The sequence below is a fragment of the Perognathus longimembris genome, chromosome 24 (genome assembly GCF_023159225.1).
Source record: "Perognathus longimembris pacificus isolate PPM17 chromosome 24, ASM2315922v1, whole genome shotgun sequence".
Lineage (NCBI taxonomy): Eukaryota > Metazoa > Chordata > Mammalia > Rodentia > Heteromyidae > Perognathus > Perognathus longimembris.
In genome coordinates this window covers 17134538-17153237 of record NC_063184.1, presented here as the reverse complement: position 1 = coordinate 17153237, position 18700 = coordinate 17134538, and the positions used below count along the sequence as shown (strand labels likewise).

Sequence of the window (18700 nt, the reverse complement as noted above, 5' to 3'; positions counted from 1 at the left end):
CTCTTTTCTCCAGTTAACCACCAAAGACACACACACACACACACACACACACACACACAGAGTCCAAGGATTGGAGCAACAAACATGACTACAGAGGCAGTGAAAAGGAAAAGAAGCCAGTAGGTCTGATTCTTTCTAGATGGAATATTTCATTTGGGAAGCTTTGAAGAGACTCTTTTTTATTTTCCTTTTTCTTAAATTTTTATTTTTTCAAAATATGCTAAAGTTTTCTACCTATCTACCTGCTTTATACTGTAAACTGTTGTTGTTGTTGTTGTTCAGTCACAGGGCTTGAACTCAGGGCCTGGGCTCTGTCCCTGAGCTTTTCCATTCAAGGCGAGTGCTCTACCACTTTGAGCCACATTGTCACTTCTGATTTTCCAGTGGCTAAGTGAAGGTAACATTCTTATGTCCTTTCCTGCCCGGGCTGGCTTTGAACTGCAATCCTCTGATCTCAGCCTCTTAAGTAGCGAGGATTACAGGTTTGAGTCACTGGTGCATGGCTCTACTGTAAACATTCATGATCAAGTCACAGTCTGTATCTCTTTCTCTTTTGTACACTGGATGTGTCACATTATCTTAAAAACTAGGTCTCTGAAAAATATATTTATATATTCAAATTATAACCTTAAATTTAGTAACAAAGAGGAGACTTAAAAAAAAAGAAAAGGCAAGAAATCGCTCGTTAGCTTACCATATATTGGGGAAAATGTGAAATAAGTCAGATGACAAATATTATAGGCTTCAATCCTCACGTCCTTCCAGATTCCTTGGGTTGGAAAAGAAGGCCCCCAGTCCCAGCTAAAGGAGCACTGTTCCTATGATTTCATGGGGGGAAAAAGACACATCCATTACCAACTACCTGGAATTTTAAGCATGACGACAGCACTTTCATTCAAAGATGACCTATGAACCTGAGTATGGGTTTGGCAAAGTTGTCACTACCACACCACTGGTGGTTTGGCTTTGCCTGGCGAAATTCAACTCTTCCCAGCTGGGAGCCACAGGTCCAGGATCAAAGCAGGTGCAGGTTTGGGTGGTTGAGGTGTTCCTCTCTGTGGCTCAGGTGGCCACTTTCCTGCTGTCTTTTCTGGTCTTTTCTATGCTCGGTGGCAGCCCCGCTACCTCCCTCTGCTGCCCAATGCCTTCTTACAAAGACACCAGTGGTGCTGGCTTAGGGCTCAACCTCACCACCTCATTTTAACTTCAGCCAGGTGCTGGTGGCTCAAGCCTGTAATCTTAGCTTTGGTTATCTTAGCTGCGATGTGAGGATCACGATTCAGAATCAGCCTGGAGAGGAAAAGCTAGGAAACTCTTATCTCCAGTTAACCACCACAAAGCAAGAAGTGACTCGAGTGGGAGAGCACTAGCCTCTAGAAAAAAAAGCTCAGGGACAATGCCCAGGCCCTGAGTTCAATCCCTAATACTGGCAGCATGCATGCGTGTACACACACACACACACACACACACACACACACACACACACACAGTCCCCAAATAGAGTTATATTCTGAAACATGGGAAGTTACAAGTTCAAGCATGCGCATCTGAGGAGCATAGTTGAGTCCTGAATCGTGTGTGAGTACAGGAGTGTGTTGGCACACACGTGGCACACTATGATAGCCCATAGTTAGCCCCTCCTGCTGCTCAGCCCAGGTGTTCTCCTCTCCCCGAGTATGTACCGGCCACAGAGCTCCACTAACTACCAGCCGCAGGAGCAGAGCTGATGTCATTTCCACAATTAGATGAGCAAGTCTGCGGTTCTGCTTTGGACATGCTCCCCAGCTCTCTTCTGGCCTAGGGGGAGCCAGCTGCTGTGTCCAGGAGCAGCACAAGGCCTGCCAAGAACCAATGAGCTCCAGATCAAGCCTCAGCCTGGTCACAGCCTGCGGGAAGTACAGCGGGGACCACAGCACGGCCATCCCCTCCGCAGACGCCTGGAGCCAGAGGCGCCCAGCAAAACCATGCTCATGCCCGACTGGCAGAAACAGGGCCAAGAAAGGCAGTGATAACCCGAAAAGTTGGGTGTAGCTCACAACACACAATAGAGAATTGCTACCACAAAGTATCTACCTAGGCAGTGTAGCTACATTTGACAGCAATGTTCTAAGAACTTGAAATCCAATTATGAAGAGAATATTATTCTTCAAAAGCAAACTATATTGAAGCCACACAATATTTCTCTCTCTCTCTCTCTCTCTCTCTTTCTCTCTCTCTCTCTCTCACTGAGCTTGTGATCCTCTTGCCTCAGCCTCATGAATGCTGGGATTATGGCCATGAACAACTATATTTCCCTAAGTGGCTCTTTTCCTAGCTCTCTGAAATGTCTCCAGACCTAATCGCAATGCTAAATGTAACTACAAAGAATGAAGAACCATAGTAAAAGCTATAGATACTATAAACAGTTAAAAAAAATAGCTACACTTGTTAATCCCTCCCTCCTGCATTATGAAATCAGAAGTCCTTGTTTCTGAACACAGATGTCAGAACAATCACTGATAGGGGTTGCCAAGGCGGACATTATAACCAATTTTATTGGCATGATTATCTACTTGAGGAATCATGACATTCAAGTTTTATATTACAAAATCACCAATGTTTCAGTTCAATGGGAAGAGATGCTTCTTTTATGTGCATGTGAGCATGCAAGTCCTGGGACTTGAACTCAGGGCCGTGCCCTCTCACTTAGCGTTTTCACAGCTTTTTCACTTAAAGCTGGCACTCTAGCACTTGAGCCATGCCTCCATTCCTAGCATACTTGCTTGTTTTAAATTTTTTATTGTTATGATCAAAGTGATGGACAGAAAGGTTGCAGTTTGTTTTTCAATTGAAGATAAGACTCAAATCTCAGTACCATCAAAACCATAAAAATAATTTATAAAATCACATAATCAGCTACATAAATTTTTCTTCTTTTCCTGAAGTTATCTATGTTCTGTAACATGCTTCAGAAAGGAAATAGGAAGAGAGGGTGTCCACAAATACTCATGTCATCTCTGGGGTTTCATCGCAAATTTTCAAGTCTACATGGAGATCAGGAGAGTCTCTGTTGTTTGGGAGTTGTTGTTTTGTTTTGTGGGTGTCCTGGAGCTTGAATCCAGGGCCTGGGAGCTGCCCTTGAGGTTTTTATTTTTTTTCTCAAGTCTAGCACTCAACCACTTGAGCCACACTGTCACTTGTGGATATTTCTGGCGGTGAGGGGGTGGGTGGTTAATTGAATTGCATTTGCAGTTAGTGATGTTTGACCTAAGCTTCTCAAGTAGCTAGGATTATAGGTGTGAGCCACCCGTGCCCAGACAGATTCTGTAGTGTGCATGACAGCCCAAACCAATACTTCATATCCTGGGCAGGCACGTCCCATCCTCAAAGCTAGAGCCTATGTGTTTGTGAGAGCATTACCTTTCGCACAAAGTTGACATGGCACTCGCCCTGCTGAACACGCGGAGGGCACTCGGGGGGCACCTGGTAGCGAGTGTGAGCTCTGCTCTTCCGTTCTGCATACTGGACCGCTGACTGCAAACGCAGTTCAATGGAGTTCGTGTCACTGACGAGGTTGGAAATATCAAAGCTCTGAATTCAAGGGAAAGAACAAACAACCCGTGATCTAGAAGTCGCTTTGTATATATGCATTTTGTAGATAAATATAGAATGTATGAAAGATGTAAAAAGAATTCAAATCTAGGGCTAACCTCGCTGGCTGGAAGCACCCCTCTAGAACAGTGCGATAGAACTGAGCTGTCCACCTGGAGCTATAACTAGGCGTCTCCATGCTGCCAAACTCAGATTTCTAGGTTCCGCCTTCTATTTTTACTGACAGAATGATGGCCCCAGGGAAAGAGCAGAAAATATCTCTAGCCCTGGAATGTCTGCTCAGGCTCTGTGCACGTGGCCTCGAACTGTCAAAAGTCTCTAGACACTTCATGACAACCTGATCTTTGGAATGTACAGCAGGCATTTTTAAGTCATAAGTTATTTCTGTTGTGAAAAATGTACTCTTGCTGAACATGGCGGTGCTTGTCTGTAACCCCAGCATCTGTAAACCCAAAGCAAGAGAATCATGAGTGTGAGTTTGGGGCTGAAGTAGCTAAGTACACAACCATAAATAAAAAAAAAAAACAACAAATTACTCACAATGACTATTGATCACCTGAAATGTAATGAACTCTTTTCCTAAGCCAGCCTGGGCTATATAGCAAGATGGGGCTACAAGGTGGGGAGAGAGTAGGAAATGGAGAAAGAAAAAAGAGAAGGGGGGAGAGAGAGAGGAAAGGAGTAAGAAGAAGAGGGAGAGAGGAAAAAGAAGAGAAGAAAGGAAGGAGAGAGGAAGAAAGGAAGGAGGGGGAAGGGAAGAAAGTGAGGAGAGAGGGAGGGAAAGAGGGAGGAAAATGGGGAAGGAAAGAAGGAGGAAAGGAGAGAGGGAAGGAAAAAAGAAGTTAAGAAATAAGACAGGAAGGAAGGAGAGAAGGATGGAGGGGCAAAGGAGGAAAGAGGAAGGAAGGGAAAGAGGGAGGGAGGGAAGGAAATGGAAGGGAAGGGAAGGGAAGAGGGGAGAAGAGAAGAGAAAGGAAGGGAAGGGAAACTAAAAAGGGGGATGGAAGTGAAGCAAAGAAAGAAGAGAGGAAGGAGGGAGGGAAGGACAGGAGGAGGGAAGGAAGGAGGGAAGGAAAAGGGGAGAAAGGAAAGAAGGAAGAGAGGAATGAAGAAGAAAAGAAAAGAGAGGAAAGGAGGAGTGAAAGGGAAGGAAAGAGGAAATGAGGGAGGAGAGAGGAAGGAAAGATGAGGAAAGGAACAATGAGAGAGGGAAAGAGGGAATGAGGCAGAGAGGAAAGGAGACGCTCACACCTACAATTCTAGCTACTCAGGAGGCTGAGATCTGAGGATCACAGTTAGAAGCCAGCCCGGGCAGCAAAGACCATGAGACTCTAAATAACTACCAGAAAATCAGAAGTGGAGCTGTGGCTCAAGTTGTAGAGTGCTAGCCTTGAACATAAAGAGCTCAGGGACAATATCTAGGCCCTGAGTTCAAGGCCCACAACTAACCAAAAATAAAAATAAAAAATGGTTGTGTTGAAAAAGAAAGAAGATAAGTCCACAATCTCGATGAAAATTCCAAAAAGAAATAGTTTCTTTGCAAATCCTTTGTCAATTGGCATTCCCCTTGGGACTGCACAGCCAGATGACAGAGAAGTGAGCAACAAGGTCAGATACTTCCTAGGTGCCAAGAACGTGTCAGCCATCTTCCCCATTCACTCCCACAGCCTCCCAAGAGCCCTGCGGGATCTGCAGGGTTTCCTCCCTCCTGCAGCAGGGGCAGAGAGAGCAAAGGCAGCTAACTCCACGCCAGTGCTCGTGGCAGAGCAACTAGGCACTTTCCCTCGGCCGCTCACAGGAATACAATAGGCACCAACACACTACAACCTGGCGTCATTGTCTACTTACGTATCTGCGAAACATGTTGTCTGTTTTCCCAATAGTGACATTGTTAAATAGGATTTCTGCAACTGTGTCAATCCCTTCAAAAACCAAATTTATTTTTTGCCATTTGCTAAAAAAAAAGAGAGAAATTTAAAACAGGATATATAAAACATGAGCTAGAAAAGTGCTTTTGTAGTTAGTTAAGGACTAAAGAAATAAATATTTCCTAGAAAATATACTTTCTTTTTTTTGGGGGGAGGGGCTTGCATCAGTCACGGGACTTGAACTCAGGGCCTGGGTACTGTCCCTGAGCTTTCTTGCTTAAGGCTAGAGCTCTACCACTTGAGCCACAGCTCCACTTCTAGTTTTCAGATGGTTAATTGGAGATAAGAGTCTCATGGACTTTCCTGCTGGGGCTGGCTTTGAACTGAGATCCTTAGGTCTCAGCCTCCTGAGTAGCTAGGATAAAAGGCATGAGCCATCAGCACCTGGCAAAATACACATTGTTAAACAATTCAGTGCATGTGAAGTTTGTAGACCAGGCAAATGCATAGAGACAGAAAGCCTGTTAGTGCTTGCCTACGGCTAGGAGAAGGATGGCAAAGAACTGCTAATGGGCATAGCTTTCTTTCGGAGATAAGAAAAATGTTCAATTGCTTTGCTAAGTGACAAATTCTTTGTACAATTTCTAATTTAAAGATAATAAAATGTAAAACATCCAATCTAGTAAAAAAGAGAAAAAAGAGAAAAATGTTCTAAAATAGATTGTGGCGATGGTTGTACAACTCTGTGAATACACTAAAACCACTGGATTTTACATTAAACAAGTGACATATGTTAGGTGAATTATATCCCAATAATAGACTCATGTTTGTAATCTTGGCTATTCAGGAGGCTTAAATCTGAGGATCACAGATCAAAGCTAACCCTGGGCAGGAGAGTCCATGACGTTTATCTCCAATTAATCACCAAAAAGCCAGAAGTGGAGGTGTGATTCAAGTGGTAGAGGACCAGCCTTGAACAGCACACAGGCCCTGAGTTCAAGACCCAAGACTATCACAGAGAAAGAGAGAGAGAGAGAGAGAGGGAGAGAGAGAGAAAGAGAGAGAGAGAGAGAGAGAGAGAGAGAGAGAGAGAGAGAGAGAGAGAGAGAGAGAGAGGAGCAAAAGTGCCTGGTAAAAGGGGAAACTCCCAGAAAAGCATAAAGAACATTAATTACTCAATTACATCAAGTGAAAGACTTGTTTGAAATACACAGAATGGGGTGGAAGCCCCAGGGGGAGGGGGCGAACCCCAATGGAGTGTGGAGATGGGATGGGGGGGGGAGGAACAGGTAGCCCCTGTTAAAGGGAAGCTAACTCTCCGCAGGTAGAACTTGATTTGCTGAGACAAAGAATGACAGATCCCTTTTGTTCTTGGACACAACATGTCATGGAAACATCAACATTTGGACATCATAAGCCTAGCGTTTCTATATAGGAATGATTGGAGAAGAGCGGCGAAGGGGAGAGACTGAGTTAAGTCTGTTGCTAGGTACAGTCTTACCTTCTAGGCACAGTTGGAAACTTGGGCAGGGCTCAACCAAGAGAAATGTTAGGTGAACATTAACAAGCTTAGAGATAACTGAGTAAAGGGAGACAAAGAGAAGACACGATGAGCCCAAGACACTTTAGACCTCAAAGACTGGTTCATCGTAAGGCAGGAGGAGAAACACTGAGACACACATGCAGTTTGAGAGGGAGCAGGATGCCAGTGGCTCACACTTATAATCTTAGCAACTCAGAAGGTTGTTATCTGAAGATCAATGTCCAAAGCCAGCCCAGGAAGGAAAGTCCATGAGCCTTTCATCTACAATGAACCATCAAAACAAAACTAACACAAAAAACCAAAACTGGAGCTAGTATAGCATCAGCCTTGAGAGAGAAGGCTAAGGGACTCTGGCCCTAAGTTCAAATTCCAGTACTGGCGTGCGCGCACACACACACACACACACACACACACACTTAAAATAGTAATAATGGGGGGTATATGGCCTAGTGGCAAGAGTGCCTGCCTCATATACATGTTCAATTCCCCAGCACCACATATACAGAAAATGGCCAGAAGTGGCGCTGTGGCTCAAGTGGCAGAGTGCTAGCCTTGAGCAAAAAGAAGCCAGGGACAGTGCTCAGGCCCTGAGTCCAAGCCCCAGGACTGGCCAAAAAAAATAAAATAGTAATAATGGTAATGAATATCCTTGGGCTATGTTCTGTTTTGTTCTCATGGCCTCCTGAAGTACAAGGTCATAGTCAACGGCTGATTAGCACAAAATGAGACAAATGTATCTCCTTCCTTACTAACAGAACTATAAATATGTACTTTCTCCTCGATACTGGAGGAAGAAAAACAGTGAAGAAAGAAAATTTTATAGAAGAGAAGTGACTGGATCAAAATGACTCCAGTATAACGACAGGAAAAATAATTCCCTAAGGTACAAACTCATCATGACTGGCCAGTGACACCATCTTTACACAGAGAATGAAACATCCACCATGCATTCATCTTTACAATGCATACTTTCACCTGATTCAACTCTCAGAAATACAAAGCAAACAACAGTAAAAGAAGAAATGTTTAAATAATAATAAGTACAGTATATAAACTGTATACATACCTAGTATTGAAAGGGATTTTAAATTCCTTGCTATAGGTCCAGTTATCTAAGGATATCCATCTGTAGTTAACATCATTAAATCTGTAGTAAGGATCCTGTTGATATAAAATAAAAACTATGGTAGGTAAACATAAACATGCAAACAGAAATTATTACTCTATGATGAAGGTGGTGACATCAATCAAGATATATTATATTCCTATTGATTTGTTGAGTGCTAACTCCTTTGTACAACTACTTAAAGAAAATAAAAGTACAACTTAAAATTACTAATGATAGCTATTGATCACCTAAAAATGAACAAACTCTTATAAATATAGTGGTAACTTAGCACCAAAAAAAGTGGGTTGTAGGGGATACAGGTAAAGCTCAATGGCAGAGTGCTTGTCTGAAACCCAACACTGTAAAACAACAACAGAAATTGAAGGGGATGAATTCCAACATACTTAAAATGAATGAATTCTGAGATATAAATAATATAGATGCATTATCAAAGAATATGTGCACGGGTTAAGAGTGGCTGTCCTGGTTTTTCTCATAAGTCAGTAAAACATTCACCCCACATGGCTTTATTGAGTGAGCACAGCAAGGATCTCCTCAGAGAATCAGCCAATCTGTTAGAAAAACAGAGCTCCCCAAAACAGCTGGAGTTGCCACTGGGAACACAGAAACCAAGAGCTCTCTGGGCAAGGCAAACCATTACTTCTGCAGAAGGGTGCAAGTATACCACGGAGATGCAACACAAAATATGAGGAGAGCATGGTCAGTTCCAGTTTAAATCTAACCCCAAAGGCCCTCCTCCCCTTCACTCCTATTGGCCAGAGTTTCAAGGTTACAATCTTCGCGATTGGCTGGCACCCAATTTTGAACCATGGGAGGAACTAACGTTTACAGTTTGGGCAGGCAAGTTTTGCCAAGAAGAACCCTAACTTTAGGCCTCTTAAGATGGTGACACACTTTGATAGAAAAGTCTGTTTTTCTCACAAGTCTTACAAACTCTAGGTTTCCTCCATTACCTACAGCAAGCCAGCAATCTGCAGCTCACAGACCCAAATACAGTTCACAAATGCAGCTGACTGCCTGTTTGTGTGGCCAGCCGGTCAAAAATGGCCCTGGGCTCATAAATAAGAGTCATACTTGGGCTCAGCCATGCACATTTCCTTAAATACCATACGTGGTTGCTTTAGTGATACAATGGCAAAGTTCAGTAGACCAGATGGCTCCCCAAAGCCATGTTTAGTACCCAGCTGTCTACTGACAATGTCAGCTACCCCCAGCCTTGGAAGCTGGGCCTTCTGTGGGTTTATAGATCTTGTTCCATTTGAGTGCTCACCCTCTCAGCACCCCTGGATCTTCCCACCCTTCAGCTCTCGGCCAGGATGCAGAATAGAAGGCAGTTTCTCTATCCACTTCACCACGCTACAGAGAGGAAAATGGTGCAAGAAGGAGCTTCCTCCGCCATCAGGGACAGGGACAAAGGCTATTTCCTTAGGGACTGTAACACCAGAGGGACAAAGGAAAAAGCCAAGTGGATATCCAAGCTGGAAAACAAGTTAGACTGGCATTGGCCAGTTGGGCAACTGTTTGGACATCAGTCCTTCCATAAGATGCACTACAACCACTGGCATCTATCAAGATTGAGAAGAATATACTGGAAGACGAGGTGCTGTTCAAGTGGTAGAATACTAGTCTTGACTGAAAAAAACAAAACAAAACAAACAAACAACTACCAAAAAAAAAACAAGCAAGAGCACCAGGCCCTGATTTCAAGCCCCAGTATAGATAAAAAAAAAAAAAAAAAAGCCAAGTGCCAGTGGCTCATGCCTGTAATCCTAACTGTTCAGAAGGTTGAGATCTGAGGATCTCATGCAAAGCCAGCTCAACAGCAAAGTCCCTAAGACTCTTATTTCTAATGAACCACCAAAAGGCCAGAAGTGGAGCTATGGCTCCACTGGTAGAAAAAAGAAAAGTACATGGCACCTAATGGGAAGAAATACTTGAATAAGCTACCAGGAAAGGAAGTAATTGATGAGATTGACTAACAACAGATAATCATGGAATTGATTTTCAAGTTCTGGTTGACGGTAAGGTTTGATCTGTTAAATGGCATGTGGCAGGCACAGCTGACTTGTCGCCATTTCTGGTCTTCCCATAGGCAGAATTCAGCCTCCCCAGTGAATAAACATGAAATAAATATTTGAGGACACAGCTTTGATTGTTAGTTTGACCAACCAAGCAGCTCCGCTCAGGCTATTTATAACTCTACACTGAGGACACAGTCCAAGAGAGTTAAATATACCACAAGGGGGAAAGTGTGAGGGCCACGCCCCCCCCCACCTCCACAGGCTAATGAGGGGTGTGGGTCTCACTAACCATCTCTGGCTGGCAGACCTTAGGTACCCGTCTTGTCACTCCCAACCCCTACTTGCAGGAAGGTGTGGGCTGAGCTGTCGTGGGCAATCTCTCTGTGTATATTTTCTCTGCATAAACAAAATTCACAGCTTAATTTTTTTTCTCTGACTTCAACGAACTCTGACAGCTTCATATTGCATAATTCCAAATAGATGCTATTCTGGATGTTTTAAAAAAAATAACAGGAGACTGTTATGGACTGAACCCCAACAGACTGCCAAAATTAAGGCATTTGAGCTCAATGCCACATCATCAAACAAACCTTAAAGATGCAGGCAGAACCCCCAAATAGACAAGTGTTTTGTGAAAATACAAGATTCTGGTTCAGCTGAACGTCTTACCAAATTAACGTATTATTTGTTGGTCTTTCAGTATGTATCAGCTACTAAAGAGTTGGCACCTACACTCTGATCATCATGATAAACAAGAACCACTAGAAGTACCATGTTATAAAAGGAAGAAACCAACTGGGTACCAGTAGCTCATGTCTATAATTCTTGCTACTCAGGATGCTAAGATTTGAGGATTTCAGTTTAAACCCAGCTGGGTCATGGAAGTCCACAAGACTGTTATCTCCAATTAACCATCCCAAACCAGAAGAAGTGTGGCTGAAGTAGTAGAGCACCAGCCTTGAGCAAAAAAACCTAAGAGAGAATGCGCAGGCCTTAAGTTCAAGCCCTCAGTACCAGCACAAATTAATTAAATTTGGAAAGGAAGAAACCAGCCAGGCGCTGGTGGCTCACAACTGTAATCCTAGATACTCAGGAGGCTGAGATCTGAGGATCGTGGTTCAAACCCAGCCTGGACAGGAAAGTCTGTGAGGCTTTCATCTCCAATTAATCGCAGAAAAAGCCAAAAGTAGAGCTGTGGCTCAAGTGGTAGAGTGCTAGCCTTGAGCACAAAAGTTCAGGGACAGCGCCCAGGCCCAGAATTCAAGAACCAGGACCAGCAAGGAAAAAAAAAAAAAAAGGAGGAAACCCCAAAAGGTGAAGTGGGTTTCCCAACTCCCACCAGTAAACCCGGCTACATCCCAGAACAAGACTTAGTCTAACACCGAGTCAACTGCCTTTTCGGCTGGTCCAGTGGTCGCCCTTGCCACATTCTCTCTCCTACAGGAGGACAACAGGGAAATGAGCCTTCTGGACCTGAATATGGGGGTGTGACCCCACTAGATGGTGGTGTTATTGTTCCCATTTATGAACAGAGTTCAAGGGTCAAAGTTCAAATGACTATTTAAATAATGCTGAAGCAGTGACTCAGACCCAGGAAATCCAGCTGAGCGATCACACACTTGCTCATCAGCCAACACTGTGACGTGTCACAAACTCTGCCCACAGTGACAGCATCAGAGCTACTGACTGAGCAAGCAGCAGGAGACAAGCACATCATGGATGCAACCAACCCTTCTTAACACGCATCGACAAATCACAGGTCATCAGAGCCTGCAACTGGACTCTATTCATTATGCATGCTTATCCTAGACAAGCAGACTACTTAATCCACTTCCTCCTTGAGCCAGGAAGTGGGAAACGCGGAGAGAGGTGGGTGGGAGGAGACTGATAGAAAAGATAAAGATGATGGCAGTCAAGATACACTGAGCAGCCTGGCACTGGTGGCTCACACCTGTAATCCTAGCTACTCAGGAGGCTGAGATCTGAGGATTACGGCTCAAAGCCATCCAGGGCAAGGATGGCTTTTTCTTCAATTAAATCACAGAAAAAGCCAGAAGTGACACTATAGCTCAAGTGGTAGAGTGTTAGCCTTAGAACCAGCACACACACACACACACACACACACACACACACACACACTGATCACATAAATGGACACATTCAATTGTAACCCTTGTATACCCTTTTATTTTAATAAATAAAAATTAAAAACACCAAAGGAAGATACTCTCAGAAGAGGAACACAAAGGCATAATGCCTATGTGCAACTGTCCATATAAAATACTATCTATGGAATTGAACTCCAGCAAATGGAAATGAGGTTTTTCTTTATCTGTCTTTGGAAGGGTAATGGGGGGGGCACAGAAATGGAGGGACAAACTGAACAAATGCAGCAATGGTACTCACTGGACATTGTGTTGAAAATGAACACTACCCCCTTCAGGGTGGGGGACAGGAGGGAACAACTGGGAGAGAGGGAGGGAAGGGGTGACACTGTGCAAGAAGAAATGTACCTGTTACCTGACATATGTAACTGTAACCCTCTGTATATCACCTTTATAATAGCAATTTAATTTTTTAAACTAAATAAATAAATAAAATAGTCAAATGCCAGTGGCTCATGCCTATAATCTTAGCTATTCAAGAGGCTGAGATCTGAGGACAGCAGTTCAAATTCAATCCAGGCAGGAAAGTCCATCAGACTCTTTTATCTTCAGCTAACCACCAAAAGGCTGCAATTGGAGCTGTAGCCCAAGTGATAGAGCACCAGGCTTGAGTGGGTAAGAAAAAGCTAAGGGGCAGCACTCAGGCCCTGAGTTCAAGTCCTAGTACTCACATACCCATGTGCATGTATGCACGCACACAGACACGTGCACACACACACAATATCTGCATGCCCTTTCTCTTGCTCATCTGTCAGTTGCTGCTCTGTTTTACTGGCTTGAATTATTTAGCCTTGAGGGAGTGGGAAGACATTAGCGATTTTGTACAGAAAACAGAGATAGTCACCTATGAAACAGCCGAGGTTGGTCACAGAGCCTCAGTAAATGCAAATGCCATTTGATCACCATCTCAGATCAAAACTCAAGTTTACCTCTCTTCCTCCTTCTCTTACTTCCCAACACGTGTAACCAAATAATTCCTATCGGTTCTGCATTCAACACATATGCTTATAGCCATTCCCACAACTTTACTGCTCCAGCCCCAGCCAACAGAACTGCACGGTCCCTCGCCAGCATCCATACTTCCTCTCTCCTGCGCTGTAGTCTTCACATATGGCAGCAACCTTCTAAAAGATAACTCTGATCACTGGGTGCTGGTGCCTCAAGCCTGTAATCCTATCTACCCAGGAGGCTGAGAGCTGAGGATCACAGTTCAAAGTCTTTGAGACTCTTACCTCCAATTAACCAGGAAAAAGCCGGAAGTGGAGGTGTGGTGCAAAGGATAAACAGCCTTGAGTAGAATAGCCAAGTGACAATAAAGGCCCCAAGTTTAAGCCTCAGTACTACAACAGCGGAAAGGAGAGGGAGCCAGACAAGGGGGGCTCACACTGTTAATCCCAGCTACTCAAGAGGGTGAGATCTTGGGATCTTGTTTCAAAGTCAGACTGGGCAGGAAAGTCTGTGAGACTCATATATCCAGTTAACTACAAAAACAAACAAGCTGGGAGTGGAGCTGTGGCTCAGGTGGTAGAGTGCTAGCCTTGAGCAAACTCAGGGACAGCACCTAGGACATGAGTTCAAGGCCACAGACCAGCACAAAACAGGGTGAGGGGGACATCATTATAAGTTATTCCCATGAGGAGTTATTAGTTATTTCATGACATGAGCAATCTCTCTCAGTGACGTGACCTATATTCTTTCTTGATATGTAACTCAAGGCAATAATCTGATTTGCTGAAGTCATTGTTTCTCATTGTTTTAATTCAAGATGTAAAATGAGGCACACAGGAACCTGGCAGAATAAACCAGGCTTCCTCGAAGCATGCCCAAGTGAAGCCTCAGGCACTGAGGGCAGCGCATGGTCTAGGTCACATGGTCTAGATCACATGATCGAGGTCACATGGTCTAGGTCACATGGCCTAGGTCACATGTAGCTCCTTAGCTAAAAATAAAGCACTCTCATGTGATTGCTTACCCAAACACATAGATAGTACAGTGCTCACTGGCAGTTACAACATCCTCTTTCTTTCTGAGACATACCTTGACAAAAAGAGAAGAGTACCAGGTGGGAAATTGTGCATAACCCTAGTTGATGCCTGTGCCTAATTAAACTGAGATAATCCTGATGTTGGGTGGCCATGTTTCACAGACACAAGATTTTCCAAGACACCAGGACTAAGCCTAACACAGGGCAGAATCCAGGCTATGGAGTCAGGGACCCTGGTTTGCGATTCCTTTTCTGTCAACTCAGTTGTTATAGGGTCGTGGGCATGCTCTCTAACTTCTCTGGACTCCAAATTCATCCATAAAATCCAGAACAGAACCCCTGCTCTGTTGGAGCAGTTATGAGCATTAAGGAGACCGTGTGCTGCCGGTGAGGGCATGGAGTTCCGGTACCTTGTCTCCAAGCAAAGACAAGATGTGAGACAATAATAACGAAGCAGGTGTGAAGCCCAGGTGGAGAAAGATGAAGAAAGATAAAGGAAGAAGGAAGTCTATTGCAAAACTCTGTGCACAGGCTGTAGACAGGAAATAGGTCCCCAAGCTGTGTATATATTGGAGGCACAGAAACACCCACCCATGTGCTAAGAAAAGAAGCTACACTTATATCTCAGCCTTAAAAAATGATTTAGACAAGGGCTAGGAATATGGCCTGGTGGTAGAGTGACTGCCTCTTATACATGAATCCCTGGGTTCGATTCCTCAGCACCCCATATATAGAAAAAGGCAGAAGTGTTGCTGTGGCTCAAGTGGCAGAGTGCTAGCCTTGAGCAAAAAGAAGCCAGAGGCAGTGCCCAGGCCCTGAGTTCAAACCCCAGGACTGGCAAAAAAAAAAAAAAAAAATTAGGCCGATCACCTATGGCTTGTAATCCTAGCTATTTAAGAGGCTAAGAACTGAGGATCCAGTTTGTAACCAGCCTGGGCATAGAAGTCCGTGAGACTCTTATTTCCAATTAAACTGCAAAAATTCAGAAGTGGAGGTGTGGCTCAAGTCTTAAGTAGAGAAAGTAAAGAAAGAGCAAGAGGCCCAAAATTCAATCCCTAGAACCTGGACCAAAACAAATGTTTTTAAAACAAGTTAAGATTTACCAAAAAAAAAAAAAAAAAAAAAGAAAAAGAAAAAGAAAGTTTGCAATATCCAGCACAAATTCAGAAAATAATAGAGTGCATACCTATGTGAATCAATATTTTTTTCATTTCTACTTTATATCTAAAGTAGCATTATTTGTATTTTGAGAACTGATTGTGATATTATACAGTTTTCTTCTATAACTTGCTTTCCTTCATGCACTAAGAATTAATTTTATTGATATCTAGTGATCTAGTTTGTTCAACTTAACTCCTATAGGGCATTTCAGTATAGAAATACATTAAATTTAAATTTAAAAAGCCAAGAAATATTTGGGCTTAGGGATGGATGTGTAGCTCTTTGGTAGGGGTCCTGGGTTCTAACCCCAGCGCACCACCAATCCTAATATTTAAAGCGCATGCTAACAGTGGCAATTCCAACTTTTAATCTTGCAAATTTCCTTCTCCTCTACTCCCATCGGGCCTCCCCCAAATTGGAAAAAAAGAAAAACAACAACTACAACAACACAACACAACACAAAAACCTGAATGAGACATGATGCTGGGTAAGGCAAACTCTGACTTGGCTGAAGATTCCTGTCTCGAGCTCGGGTGAATTTGATTTTTAAGTCTGATTCTCCTGCATGTTTCTTTCCAACTCACACTTAGAATTCTCCACGTGTCCTAAGTCCGTGTTACACCGCCTCCTTCACGTCCATGACAATCGTATACTTACATTTCGTCTTGGGATTTGATAGACATTCCGAGGAGGAGGAAATAATTCATTATGTACATGGTCTGTTTAAAAACAAAAAACGCCGGGCAGAACTACGACAACCGTCGCTCTCCCTCTCTGAACTTCCTCCTTCCTGAGTGACTGGGGTTCAGGCTGTACCCCACTCGCTGCCCCCTTTTCCCCCTAAGTTACAAGATGCAAGGGGAAGTCGGTGCCACACCGATGAGAAAGCCCCGGACTTTGGGGGGGTTGCCAGGCATCCTGGGCCTCCAGGACCCCGGAGAGAGGGGGGGTGGGAAGGACCGGTGGGGGGGGGGGGCCGCGGGCCGCCCCTCGTACCTGGATCAGGCCGTGCCGGAGCAAGGCGCTGTGCACGCAGCCCGGGACCGCCGCCGCCAGCTGCAGCGAGCCGTTCCCGCTGCGCAGCCGCCAGTCCCCGCGCAGGCTCAGGCCGCTCGCGGCGGCCGCCCAGCCCGCGGGGCCCGCGGCCAGCAGCAGGAGCAGGTGCACTCGCATCGCGGGAGCCCACGCCGCGGAGACGCCCCGCCCAAGAGCCACGGTCGGACCTCCACGCCGCGGGGGCGAAAGCCACGCGTCCTGCGCTGCGCGGCGCTGCTCGGCGAGGCGCAGGCTTTGGTCGTCCCCGCCCCGGAACCCCGGGAGCCGCCCTCTCTCTCAGCAGCGGGGCCAGCCCCCGGGTCAGCTGAGCGCCGGTCCCCACGCCCTCCCCCCCGCACCCCGTTCCTCCCCGCCCCGGGGCTCCGCAGACACCCGCACCGCAGCGCCCCGAGGACGCTCCAGCCCCGGGTCCCCGCGCGTCCGCGCGTCCTCCCGCTTCTCCATCCACCCCGGCGAAAGCCACGAAGTCCAGCAGAGACCCAGGCGGGGAGCCAGCACCCCATCTCCGGCCCCACCCTGCACGCCCGCGCGCGTCCCCGCCGCCGCAGGGGTGACCTGCGGGTGGACCCCCCCCCCCCCGGGTCTCCGCACACCCCGGCCCCGAAAAGAAGAAACAAGTAGCCGGGGGCTGGTGGCTCACGACTGTAATCCTAGCTACTCTGGAGGCTAAGATCTGAGGATGGCGGTTCGAAGCCAGCCGGGGTAGGAAAGTCCTTGCGACTCTCATCTGTAATTAACTACCAGAGAATCGGACTAAGAAAAGCGTGTACGCCTTGGGAAGACACAGGGGGCGAGATCCTGTCGCTCCTGGTGGCCCAGCTATTCCTTTTTTTCCCAGGTTGTTACCAGCATAAAATGATTGAGCAGACCAGCATTTTCACAAGCCTTGGCTTAGAAAGTCTGGCTGAGGGGCTTTAGGTGGATTTTCCAGCCTGACCCCATGGCGTTACAAGCTAGGAGGCCTTCACCCACATAGGCCAGTTCAACGCGGCACACAAGTGCACGACCCTCCTTGCCTGCCTGCATCTTCCATTCCCTTCAGCGGAACCCCTGATAACACAGGAGAAAGGCTGGTTGAAAGCATTCCTCATTCCAAGAGCATTCATACACTGTATACATATTTATATATGTGCATATGTATATGTGTATTATATATGCATATATATGTTGCATATATGTGTATGTGTGCTAGAACTGGGGCTTGAACTCAGGGCCTCACCCTGTGTAGCTTGGCTTTCTCTGCTCAAGGCTGGAGCTCTATTAAGCCAGATCTTCTCATTTCAAGCTTTTTTTTTGCTAGTTAGTTGGAGATTAGAGTCTGGTTGACTTTGAACCTCCATCCTTAGATTTAGCCTCCTGAGTAGCCCAGCTGAATCTGTTTTCTATTGAGATGTGTGTGAAGCAAATCACTTTCTAGGAAAGTAGAAGTTGAGACAGCATTCTTCTTTCCATTTCAGGCAGGAAGCATGACGTCATTTAGGCTAATTCCCTTTAGAAACCCAGAGGACAAGGGAAATCAAAACCCTCATAAGTGGTCTTCCTAAAATTGGTGACATTAGGGCTGGGGATATGGCCTAGTGGCAAGAGTGCTTGCCTCGTATACATGAGGCCCTGGGTTCGATTCCCCAGCACCACATATACAAAAAATGGCCAGAAGTGGCGCTGTGGCTCAAGTGCCAGAGTGCTAGCCTTGAGCAAAAAGGAAGCCAGGGACAGTGCTCAGGCCCTGAGTCCAAGGCCCAGGACTGGCCAAACAAAACAAAACAAAAAATTGGTGACATCACAAAGTTTTTGTTATGCTATAGAATTTTTTTCATGATTTCCTTGAGGAATAAAACATTTGGAGTAACCAGAATAGTTCTCAGTATAATGTAAAGAAATAAAGCCAAAAAATATCATAGTTGCCTGGCTCTAGTGGCTCATATCTGTAATCCTTACAACTCATGAGTATGAGAACTGAAGACTGAGATTCAAAGCCAGCTCTAGGTTTAAAAAACTCCATGAGCCTCTTATCATCAGTTAACCAGCAAAAATTTGGAACTGGACGTATGGTTCAAAAGGTAGAACACCTATCTTGAGTAAAAGAGTTGAGGGAGAATCTAGGCCCTGAGTTCAAACACACCCACACACCCACGCACACACCCCCCCACACACACACCATTATGGTTATCTGTAAACACAG

General features: G+C 45.2%; 1 protein-coding gene across 1 annotated transcript in view; it reads right to left on the bottom strand.

Annotated features, from left to right (window-relative positions):
- Manba (mannosidase beta) overlaps positions 1-16635 on the bottom strand; it is a 39741-nt gene extending 23106 nt beyond the window's left edge. Inside the window, exons 1-5 of the mRNA XM_048333542.1 lie at positions 16459-16635; positions 8069-8163; positions 5440-5545; positions 3400-3570; positions 695-818 (exon numbers count right to left, since the gene is read on the bottom strand). Of these exons, the coding sequence (XP_048189499.1) occupies positions 695-818; positions 3400-3570; positions 5440-5545; positions 8069-8163; positions 16459-16635 (673 nt within the window). The remainder of the gene's footprint in view (positions 1-694; positions 819-3399; positions 3571-5439; positions 5546-8068; positions 8164-16458) is intronic.
- Positions 16636-18700: the final 2065 nt, after the last annotated feature.